This window comes from Callithrix jacchus, chromosome 4, assembly GCF_049354715.1.
Source record: "Callithrix jacchus isolate 240 chromosome 4, calJac240_pri, whole genome shotgun sequence".
In the NCBI taxonomy this organism is placed as follows: Eukaryota; Metazoa; Chordata; class Mammalia; order Primates; family Cebidae; genus Callithrix; species Callithrix jacchus.
Genome location: NC_133505.1, coordinates 115,817,188 through 115,829,985, shown reverse-complemented (window position 1 = coordinate 115,829,985; position 12,798 = coordinate 115,817,188). Strand labels below are relative to the sequence as shown.

At 33.7% G+C, this 12,798-nt stretch overlaps 1 protein-coding gene across 9 annotated transcripts in view; it reads left to right on the top strand.

The window, feature by feature from the left end:
* The window catches only part of AK9 (adenylate kinase 9), a 221,005-nt gene that overhangs the window by 16,644 nt on the left and 191,563 nt on the right, over window positions 1-12,798 (top strand). For all 9 annotated transcript variants that reach the window (XR_013534480.1, XM_035296488.3, XM_035296487.3 and 6 more), the window contains exons 2-6: window positions 2,392-2,519; window positions 3,749-3,812; window positions 5,789-5,841; window positions 5,940-6,036; window positions 11,693-11,805. Coding sequence is in view for 8 of the 9 variants with exons in the window: in XM_035296488.3 (XP_035152379.3) it covers window positions 2,403-2,519; window positions 3,749-3,812; window positions 5,789-5,841; window positions 5,940-6,036; window positions 11,693-11,805 (444 nt within the window). In the remaining variant the exon portion in view is untranslated. The remainder of the gene's footprint in view (window positions 1-2,391; window positions 2,520-3,748; window positions 3,813-5,788; window positions 5,842-5,939; window positions 6,037-11,692; window positions 11,806-12,798) is intronic.

Genomic DNA, 12,798 nt, shown 5'->3' with positions numbered 1-12,798 from the left:
TTTTGAGATAAATGCCAAAAAGTGCAATGTCTAGTCATATATAGTTGCACATTTAGTTTTTTAAAACACTTCCAAATATTTTCCTGACTATACCATTTTCTATTCCCACCAGCAATGTATGAAGTATCCAGTTTCTCTGCATCCTCATCAACATCTGGTGTTGTCACTATTTTTTATTTTAGCCATTCTGATATGTATGTAATGATAATGTAATGATGTCTCACTATGATTTTAACTGCATTTCTTTAATGGCTAGTGATTTTTAACATCTTTTTGTGTGTTTTTCATCTGTATATCTTCTTTGATGAAACGTCTCTTGAGATATTTTGTGCATTTTCCAATTGGATCATGGCATTTTTTCCCCGTTGACTTTTTTAAAGCTCAGTGAAAAGAATTCTGTTGACCTTTGATAGTTATTTATGTACAGCCAAGTAGTCTAAACAGTTTATTTTTTATTCACCAATTTGAAATGCCTCTTTTATCATATTTTAGGCATATATATATTTAGCAGGGCTGGAACTCCTTCATGCATGGCTTTTCACACACACACACACACACACACACAGGGTCAGATAATTAATTTTATGTATTAATTTGAATATAATAGATATCCTTAAAAATTAAATTCTTTCATCCAAAAATATATTATGGTCATTTCTTCTTTAATATCCATCAGAAAAATTTTATAGTTAATGTACATATATATCACTAGTGTACATTTTTATTAAAATTATTCATACCTTTTTATATGTTTGTGCAATTATGAGTTTTTGTTGCTATTACTGGTGGTCTGAAAGAAAATTACTCTTTTTAAAAAATATTTTTGCTGTATCATTTTATTTCATTTTTTAACTTTTAGGTTCAGGTGTACATGTGCAGGTTTTTGCATAGGTAAAAACCTGTGGTAAATTGTATATTATAGGGGTTTGGTGCACAGATTATTTCATCACTCAGATAATAAGCATAGTACTCAATAATTATTTGTTTTATCCTTTCCCTCATCCTACCCTCCACCTTCAAGTTGGCCCTAGTGTCAATTGTTCCCTTCTTTATGTCCTTGTGTACTCGATGTTTAGCTCCCACTTGTAAGTGAGAACATGTAATATTTGGTTTTCTGTTCCTGCGTTAGTTTGCTTAGGATAATGGCTTCCAGCTTCATCCATGTTGCTGCAAAGGACATGATCTTATTTTTCATGGCTGCATAGTATTTCATGGCATATATGTACCCCATTTTCTTTATCTAATCTACCACTGATGGACATTTAGGTTGATTCTATGTCTTTGCTGTTGTGAGTAGTGTTGTGATGAACATATACGTGCATGTGTGCAAAGGACGTTATCTTGTTTCTTTTTGCTATATCGTTTTAACTAAATATTTAATAGTTCTAATAATACTATTATTTTGTTAATATTTTATCATTTCCACTTTAAAATTTCCTTTGATCCAGTAATACTTAGAAGAATATTGTTTTCTTTTTTCTTTTTAATTTTCAACAATTAGGAGTTTTAAAAAATACTTTGATGATTATTTTTAACATTATTTTATTGTGATCAAGAGATACTTCTCATGCTATTTTACTGTTTACATAATAGAAATATTCAGTGGGTATATCTAAATATTTTATGAGTATAAATATGTAAATAGTTTACAAGTGCTTGAAAACAAAATATAGTCTTTGTGCAAAAACAAATAAAAAACTTATGACCTTATTTATTTCTGATTGACTCCAAAAGAGTTGGACTGAGTTGAAAACTGTTCATGTTACAATGTTGAGGACTCAAACTTCTGTGCCTAGAAATCCACTTAACAGCTCAAAATAGCAAAAGTTTCTGAAAAAATAAATATATGTCCTTACAGACATTTATAAAATATTACAAAAGAAAAAATGTAAAAACTACATTACTTTTGGAAAAGTTTTCTGCGTGAAATTAACTGAAGCTTCCTAAAATATGAAAATATGAATCTAATAAATTTAGCCAACATTACCTTTTCTATTTCTGGTAGAATTTATACGTGCACCTATGTTGCATGTGCATATATGACATATTTTACTTTAATTTGGTTTTTAAGATAATACACACAAATGTATGTATTTATACATACATATTTATTTTTTCCTTAAGTTAGTCTTTCAGAAACACTTTGAGCTCTCTTTTATACAACATATAGTTGCATTTTGTTTTTGTCTCAAACTAAGAGCTTATTATTGTTTTTATAGATGAGTTAAACTTATTTGTAATTACTGACAAAATTCATGTGTTTAATGAAATGACTTTTGGGATAAGAAATGACTTCTGGGATAAGAAAATTCACAGGTTATTTTAATTGTTACTAGCCATCTACTCCAGCCAAATTAGGCAAGTTAACAATCTTACCCTTTTTTATTGTAGTATTTTGTATCATGACTTCTCAAGAGAAGACAGAAGAGCATCCTTTTGCAGATATATTTGATGAAGATGAAACTGAAAAGAATTTTTTGTTTTCCAAACCTGTTTGCTTTGTTGTATTTGGGAAACCAGTAAGTTATTTCTTATTATTTGGTATAATTCTTTTATTTTTAAAATCACAATTTTTAAGTTACCATATAAGAATAAAAACCACATATTGTGCTAATTTTTTGAGTGACAAGCTTTCATTATATGACTTTAAATCTGACATAATATTGGTTATAAATTTGTAACTTTCTTCTTATATGTTATAATTGAGAAGGAACCCAGATTGTATTTAAATTTGCTTTTATATTATGAGGAAATTAACTCACCAAAACACTCGACATGACAACTGTTAGTAATGTGTGATCTGAGGTTATTTCAGACTTGATTTGCATGTAAAACTTCCTTTGCAATTTCTTGTGAGGCTCTGGACATGTGAAGATAGGACACCATCAAGAAGAGCCAGGAAGTTCTGTTAATATGAGATCCTGAGAGTCACTGTGCCTTAGGCTTTACCTACAGCTTGTTAGAGAACCTATGTATTGTCTTTCCACAAAAGGGAAGAAATCAAAATGGCTGTCGTAATAAAGTTTGCTTTTCTAGACAGTTCTAGTGAGGATCTCTAGATAAGAGCTACTGACAGCCACTGAGCTGGTTAATTAAAGAGCCTCTCCAGAACAGCAGAGATTAACAGCTGGATCCCATCCTTGACTTATTTTATGTGGACCCTTGGACAGGTACCAATAAATGGTTCCAACAACTTTTACTATGTTTGTAAAAACATAATAGGGTTTAAAAAGTCAACAGTGAAAGCAACCAGATGTAAATGTTACTTCAGCAAAATGACCTTTTGTCTTTAAAGTATGATACTTTCCAAATATGTCAGTTAAAAAGCATCTTTTTGCTCATCAAAATTACTAAATGGAAGCCTGTCAAAACAGTTATGATTATAAACTTTAGAAAGGAAATAAAATGATGACTCTCCAATATAATCACAATGATTTGTAATCAAAATTATAAAATTTGACAGTTAAAAGAGTGCAATACCATAATGGTATAAGCTTCCTGATTTTAGGTCTATCTACTTAATTTTAAAAAGTTTATTTATATTACTTTAGGAGATGTGGCATATGCAAGAATTAGTAGAGAAACTAAATTATACGTATCTCAGGTCTACTCTTCATTTTTTATGGGAAAATTACTTTATAACATTGATGTAACAGTAACTAGCAATAAAATCTTTAAAAATTGGTATATCTATTTCACTGGCAAGTGATTGTTCTGTTGGGCTTTAAATAACATTTTTCTTTTTAAGGGTGTTGGGAAAACAACATTAGCCCATCACATAGCACAGGCATGGAAATGTATTCGTGTTGAAGGTAAATTTTATCTTTTTTTCTCTAATATTTTATTATGAATACTTTCAAATGTGCATGAAATGGAGATAATTATACAGTGAACACCCATATACCCACCATCTAGAGTCTGTGATTAACATGTTGCTATATTTGCTTTATCACATGTTTATCCATCTATCAACCTAGTGAATATTGTCTGTTTGGGTTTTTATTTATATTGAATTATTTATTTTTATTTTCTTTGTTTTTGTAGAGTCAGGGTCTCGCTTTGTTACCCAGGCTGGTTTCAAATTCCTGGGCTCAAACAATCTTCCCACCTTGGCCTCCCAAAGTGCTGGGATTACAGGTGTGAGCCACTGCACCTCGCCCAATATTATTTTTATAACAGCACCAATCCAATAATGTTTTGCCCTTTTGTTAGTCCTAGTTTTGTTCATAGAATTTATGAAATGTCATCAACTCTATTCTACTGCCTCAAATTCTCTAATTTAGAACTGTTTGGGATATGTGTATTTGGGTGTTTTTTTATGAAAGTTAAAATGAGATGAAACTCTCCCAGCTTTTCTTAAGAACATTTTTCAGAACTTAATTGTCTTCATGATAACTTTTATTGTTATTTATAAATTTTCTTGCATTCTTTGCAATATTTAACAATGGGTTAATGTCTTTATGTATAAATTTTTTAATTAATAAAACTATTTGTGCCCTAATAGAAAAATAAGTAAAAGAAAGAATAGGCAATACATAAAAGTAGAAATAAAAATAAACAATATAAGACAAAAAGAGTTTAACATCATTCTAACAAATATTAATTAAAATAACACTGATCTATATTTGCCTGTCAAATCGGCAGTGAATCTTTACAATTACTATGGTCACTGTTGGTAAGGATGTTATGAAATGGGCATTCCACATGCTGTTAGTAAAATTGTAATCTGGTACAATTTTTTTGGAGAACAATTTATAATACATAACACACACACAACTCTAAAATTGTCCTCTTTCTTTGATCAAAAAGTTTACTTCTAGGAAATCTTAAAGAATACCAAGCATCTCATAGATTATTAACAGCTAATGACATAACAACTCTCCTGGGTCCACTCCTGGGTCATGCCCTTTTCATTCCTATCCCAGGATACCCTTCATCAGGGAATGATACATTTCCTCTTATAAAGGAAACAAATCATTGGAATTTCAGCCTCAAGACCCCTCTTTCTAGTTAGTATTTACTCATTTTAACATTTCTTGATTCATTTGTTTTTATACCATCTGCAAAACTAGTGGGCTTCGAATGTAATTTTATGGTTATGAATATCTAGATTAATTAATACCAGTGCATACTTTTGTAACTATACTTAATGATTTAGAAATCACTGTCATACACACCACCTGATTTCATCCTTACATTCTGTTGTACACTACACAGTACATGTGCATCCCAGATGCAGAGGTGTTTACAAAGTTAGCTCCCTCAAGATTCTTTATTTTTTTTTTTAATTTTTATTTTGAGACATGGTCTCACTCTGTCATTAAGGCTGGAGTGCATTGACATGATCATGGCTCTCTGCAGCCTTGACCTTGCAGGTTCAAGTGATTGCCCCACCTCAGCTTCCTGAGTAGTGGGGACTACAGGCATACACCATCATGCCCTGCTAATTTTTTACTTTTTGTAAAAATATGGTCTCCCGATGTTGCCCAAGCTGGTCTCAAACTCCAAGGCTCAAGCAATCCTCCTGCCTTGGCCTCCTAAAGTGCTGGGATTGCAGGCGTGAGTCACCACATCCGCTTCTCCAAGATTTTTAAGTTAGTAAGTGGCAGAGACAAGTTCTCTATGGAATATATTCTGCTGCTTCTGCTTTGTTTAGACTTTTGCATTGTAAACTATAAAGTGATGCACAAATGTTAATCTTTGTTACCAGTTACAAGATACTAGAAAGTGTTTCTAATTTTGATGATCCTATATCAGTATGTATTAATATTTTGAATTCATGTTTTAGCTTTGCCAATTTTGGAAGAACACATTGCTGCTGAAACCGAATTAGGAGTTATGGTAAACAAATCTAAATATCAAAGTAACTATGATTACAAAAAAAGTTCTATATCATAGATTTATTATATAGTAATGTACAATATCTATGCTGTCCTTAGTTGCAGTCAATGTTGATCCGGGGTCAAAGCATTCCAGATGAACTTGTCCTACAGCTAATGTTGGAGAAGCTCAACTCTCCAGAAGTCTGTCACTTTGGTATGTTTATTTTAATACATTTACAGCCCACAAAGCACCCTTAAAACTCATGCTTTACCTGAGGCACGAATAGTTCCTGGAGTTGCCTTTTCTTTTGCCTTAGCATAGGAATCTCCGTGTCTATATTCAGTTGAGCAGTTCAGATGGTTTTATTTGCTTGTTTGATTTTATATCCCAGATTGTACATTTGTTTAAAAAATAAGTTTATATGACCCAATCCTCTTTAACATTGTGTTATCCAATAAAAGCATCAGAAATCTGCTGTGGTCCATCTTGCAGAACTGCTAACTCTGCTGAATGCTTCCCCATACACCCTGGGTTATATCGCTAGGTTTTGACAATGGCGAGGGTTCTCTGCATTAATCCACACTTATAAGGCAGGAATGGGAAGTGAAATGGCACCAGCTTGCTCTTGAGCTCCACATGGTGTCAGGCTTCAGCCTGTTCATCCACTCTGCCCTCTTACTCTGGACCTGAAACCTCTCCCAGCACTCAAATAGATGCTGAGCAAGGGCTTTGGATCTAGTTTTTCAAGACAAAGAACACTGAAGTTCAAAATGATGAAAAAGAAAAGAGCAAACTCTAAGACCTCTGCAAAAGAAGAGAAGAATAAAGACAAGCTCGGGATAAAATCATCCACTTGGAATAGGATTTATTGAATAAAAAAAGAAAAATTTAAAAAGTTGCTTTATATTCTCAGTAAGTTAGAAGAGGACATTGTAACTATTAAGAATGAAAGAATAAAAATACAGGAAAGTAAAAACCATAACTGCCAAAGCAAATCAATGATGGAAGCAGCAAAAGCAGCCTTGTCAAACTGTGTTTATTGATCTTCATCTATAGGTAGAAAAATACCTCTTCACATAGATCATATGTATAGAGAGTGAATACATAGAATGTCCCATATCTATCTACATATGTAGACAGGTCTCTATATGGAGAGATGTATATATCCATCTTATATATATAAATATATATTCATATATTTGGATTATGAATAAATTATAAGTAGGTAAGATTTGCCTATAAACTGCCTACTTATCTATCTACTTATTACCTATTTGTTCAGCAGTGATAAAGAAGATGAACTTGGGCAAAATATCCAGAATATGGGAGGCTGGTTAGGTAAAAATGCAAACAGGAATCACGGAATTCCAAATTAGGTCAATAAATAACCTCAGAAAGCATGGTATTTGAAACAGAAATATGTATATAGGTAGGCAAGTAAATACCTATTTGTTAACCTCACTTACCTCTTTATAAATTTAAATTGATTTACATGGCTACAAAAAAGATGGCATAAATTATAAGTATTAGTAAAAGGAGAAAGAAAAAACACAAAGAAAAAGAAATTCAGTTGTGTCTCTCATGGTGTTCATAATGTTTTAGAATTCTTATTAGGTGTTTTAAAATTCTTATTAGAAAATAGTTCAAACAAAAATAGAGAGATAAGTATAAAGATCCTTCCATATGACTCTACCACCCAGGTTTGGCATATGTCCAAAACCAGCTCTAGTCTAATCTCATTTCATCTACACCTCTACTTACTCCCTTCTCTCAACCTATGTTATTTTTAAGCTAATTCATATCAGTTCATCTGTAAAATTGTTCCATTTGTATCTCTAAGAGATGAGGACTCTTAAACTATTATCACATTACTATTATCAAACCTAAAAATTAATTGTAATTCCTTGATAACATCTACTAACCACTCTGTGGTCATTTCACTAAATACCTCATAGATGTTTTTTAGCTGATTTTTTTGCAGCAAGATCTAACCAGGTTTCAGATATTGCAAGTGACTGGTATGCCTCAAGTCTCTTTAAAGTTTCCCCTACTTCTTCCTATCTTCTTGTGTCTGCTCTGTTTAAGAAATGACCTAAAACCATAAAAACCCTAGAAGAAAACCTGGGTAATACCATTCAGGACATAGGCATGGACAAAGACTTCATGACTAAAACACCAAAAGCAATGGCAACAAAAGCTCAAATTGACAAATGGGATGTAATTAAACTAAGGAGCTTCTACACCACAAAAGAAACTATCATCGGAGTGAACAGACAACCTACAGAATGGGAAAAAATTTTTGCAATCTATCCATCTGACAAAGGGCTAATATTCAGAATCTACAAAGAACTTAAACAAATTTACGAGAAAAAACAAACAACCTCATCAAAAGGTGGGCAAAGGATATTAACAGACACTTCTCAAAAGAAGACACAGCTAACAAACATGAAAAAAAGCTCATCATCACTGGTCATTAGAGAAATACAAATCAAAACCACATTGAGATTCCACCTCACACCAGTTAGAGTGGAGATTATTAAAAAGCCAGGAAACAACAGATGCTGGAGAGGATGTGGAGAAATAGGAATGCTTTTACATTGTTGGTGGGAGTGTAAATTAGTTCAACCATTGTGGAAGACAGTGTGGCAATTACTCAAGGATCTAGAACCAGAAATACCATTTGACTCAGCAATCCCATTAATGGGTATATACCCAAAGGATTATAAATCATTCTACTAAGAAGACACATGTACACGTATGTTTACTGCAGCACTATTCACAATAGCAAAGACTTGGAACCAACCCAAATGCCCATCAATGACAGACTGGATAAAGAAAATATGGCATATATACACCATGGAATACTATGCAGCCATAAAAAAGGGTGAGTTAATGTCCTTTGCAAGGACATAGATGAAGCTGGAAAACATCATTCTCAGCAAACTAACACGGGAACAGGAAAACAAACACTGCATTTTCGCACTCACAAGTAGGAGTTGAACAATGAGAACACATGGACACAGGGAGGGGAGCATCACAAATCAGGGCCTGTTGCGGGGTGGGGGCTAGGGGAGGGATAGCAGTGGGAGAAATACCCAATGTAGATAATGGATTGATGGGTGCAGCAAACCATCATAGCACATGTATACCTATGTAACAAACCTCTACATTCTGCACATGTATCTCAGAACTTAAATAAATAAATTTTATAAAAAGAAGCAGGTAACTTGTAGAGTTTCCCACATTCTGGATTTGGCTGATTGCATTCCTCAGTCCCCAATACTTCCTGTATGCTGGTATTGTCCTGGGAGCTGGCAGAGAAAAAGTGATATAAATGGTTTCTTTAGTCTGGGGGCCACACTCTCACCATTTGCTTACATGGCCACATTCTAGGCATGCACAAACAAGCTCATTCAAAGGATGCAGTGGAGATGGAACCTAAAGCCCCTTCTGCCTAGCTACCCCTCATTCATTCTGTAGCATCCCCACAGGAATTTTTTAGAACCTATAACTCTGCTAAATACAGTTTGAAAGTCTTTAACCAAATTCCCAGCAAGCCTTCTCATTTTGATGGTTACTCTCAACTTGTAGCCTGGTAGCAGAAGCATTTAAGTAAGACAAGTTGGACACTAAGGATAATAGCAAGACAAGAGGAAATCATGATTTAGTTCATATGTCCAAAACCCAGATGACAAGATCTTTCTTTCTGCCTTTTTTAAGTTAAATTAGGTAGCATTGCTTCTCTGGATAGAGTCCAACACAATGTTAGCAGAAAGTAAAGTGATTTAAAAAAAAAAAAAAAAAAAAAAAGCTTAGAAGAAATTGTGCATGCCTAAGCATTTAATTAGGTTTTGAATTGCCAGGATGGTTTCTGGTCTTTTTTAAAAATAAAAGATTGTGGCCAGGTGCGGCACCTGTAATCCCAGCACTTTGGGAGGCCAAGGAGGGCTGACCATGAGGTCAAGAGATAGAGACCATCCTGGCCAACATGGTGAAACCCCGTCTCTACTAAAAATAGAAAAATTAGCTGGCCATGGTGGTGTGCACCTGTAGTCCCAGCTACTCAGGAAATTGAGGCAGGAGAATCACTTGAACCCAGGAGGCAGAGGTTGCAGTGAGGTGAGATCGTGCCACTACACTCCAGCCTGGTGAGAGAGTGAGACTCCATCTCAAAAATTAAAAAAAAAAAATTGTGATGAGCATGCCCCAGGTGCTTGGCAACTGTTTTTTGTTATGCTATTCTAGGCATTGCATTAAGATAGTGGTTCTCAAACTTTCGGGCACAAGACTTTTTTACACTCATGAGAATTGTTGAGGCTCCATAAGAAGTTGTGCTTATGTGGGCTATAGGTATTTATATTTACCATATTAAAAATTAAAACTGAGACTTTAAAAAGTTTATCTGTTTATAAATCATAAAACCATGACTTGTTAACATAAATTGCATATTTTATGAAAGATAGTTATATTTTTCAAAACAAAAAATTAGTGAGAGGAGTGGTATTGTTTTACATTTTCGCAATCTCTTCAATGTCTGACTTAAGAGAAAGCTGGATTCTCACACCTGCTTCTGCTCAATCTGTTGCAATATGTTGCTTTCACTGAAGTACATGAAGAAAAATGTAGTTTCACACAGATATATACTTGGAAAGGGAGGAGTATTTTAATAGCCTTTTGAATCATTATAGATGTTCTTGAGTCTAGATCAAAACTCAACAAGTTGAACTTTCCTGAAGGTTGATTGCATTGTGGAATCTGAAACTGCATCAGTGAACTTTTCAAAACTTGGTTACATTAAAATCCATTGGTCTTTCTTGAACTTGGAAAGAGCCTATAACCCATGCCTAATTTTTGTGACACCATCTGTTGGTCATTTGCAGAATATTGGTTCACAGTTATACAGACCTTCCAAATGTTGACACATTTTACTGTATAATATCAAAAAATCACATTTGCTAATGTCATCACCAATCTCATTAAGAAAAGCTTATTATTAAGCTTATAGTGTTGACTATAAGTTTTTCAAAATTCAGATTTTCACTTGAATATTATAACTGACCAAAAAATGCTCTCAGTTTTTGTCCTTGAAATGACAGGGTCATTCCTTTTGCTTTTCATAAGATTTCTGCCAAATATCCAGGGCTGAATAAACATAGTTTGGCTATTGTTCTTCCAAGAAAAGATGTTGTAGAAAAATAAGCTGAAAGCTTTTAATTCCCACTGAAGGAATTAAAACTTTATTAATAAGAGAAAAGTTTTTTGAGCAAGACAGTAACATAATTAAAGAAATATATTAAAGAAATTAATGTGATGATGGTAAACAGGGTGAATTTCAGTGAGAAGATTGAGATTTCTGGGTGAGGATACAAGCCAATAAATGTGCTAAACCAAAAGCATATTGGCTATTTAAAAAGCAGAAAACTATATTGTGTTCATGGTTATTTTATTACTCTCATAACTTACACAAACATTATATACATATGTTCTACTATTATGAAATATTAATATGAGAAAGAAAATAATATGGCATGCCACCTCTATAATATACTTTTGCCATTCATATGAGTAAATTTTCCTGACATGAGCTAAAATAATTACGAGCATGAAATTTCCTTCCCTAGGCACCTCATCTGTCTAAAATAAATTGACTTGGAGTTTTCAAAACTGTCTCCTTCTAGCCTAGTGATTTTTTTATTATCAGAAAAACATTATTCTTAGTTACTCTTCATGTGGAATAACCTTAAGTGTTAATTTAAAATTTTTGACAGATGACTTTATGATAGATATTTTATAAAGTAATAATAATAAACCCATGCCCTCATATGTTGATAATATTATAAAACTTTTAAAATTATATTTTACTTTACAGGTTATATTATCACTGAAATACCATCACTTTCACAGGATGCCATGACTACCTTACAGCAAATAGAATTAATTAAAAACCTAACTTTGAAACCTGATATTATGATCAATATAAAGGTAAGGGTATTAGTTGTTTTGCTAGCAGAGTAAACTATTCCTTTTTATAGTAGTTAAATTCAAGGAATGCTTTAAACATTTTTTTATTGCATTTTAGGTTTTGGGGTACATGTGCAGAACATGCAAGACATTTGCATAGGTACACACATGGCAGTTTGTTTTGCTGCCTTCCTCCCCTTCACACACATTTGGCATTTCTCCCCAGGCTATCCCTCCCCAGCTCCCCTCCCGCCACTGTCCCTCCCCTCTTTCCCCCAATAGACCCCAGTGTTTGATACTCCCTTCCCTGTGTCCATGTGTTCCCTTTTTTCATCACCCACCTATGAGTGAGAACATGTGGTATTTCATTTTCTGTTCTTGTGTCAGTTTGCTGAGAATGATGTTCTCCAGATTCATCCATGTCCCTACAAACGACACGAACTCATCATTTTTGATTGCTGCATAATATTCCATGGTGTATATGTGCCACATTTTCCCAATCCAGTCTATCATCGATGGGCATTTGGGTTGGTTCCAGGTCTTTGCTATTGTAAACAGTGCTGCAATGAACATTCATGTGCATGTGTCCTTATAGTACAACAATTTATAGTCCTTTGGATATATACCCAGTAATGGGATTGCTGGGTCAATTGGAATTTCTATTTCTAAGGCCTTGAGGAATCGCCACACAGTCTTCCACAGTGGTTGAACTAATTTACACTCTCCACCAACAGTGTAAAAGTGTTCCTATTTCTCCACATCCTCTCCAGCATCTGTTGTCTCCAGATTTTTTAATGATCGCCATTCTAACTGGCGTGAGATGGTATCTCAATGTGGTTTTGATTTGCATTTCTCTAATGACCAGTGATGATGAGCATTTTTTCATATGTTTGTTGGCCTCATGTATGTCTTCTTTTGTAAAGTGTCTGTTCATATCCTTTGCCTATTTTTGAATGGGCTTGTTTGTTTTTTCCTGTAAATCTGTTTGAGTTCTTTGTAAATTCTGGATATCAG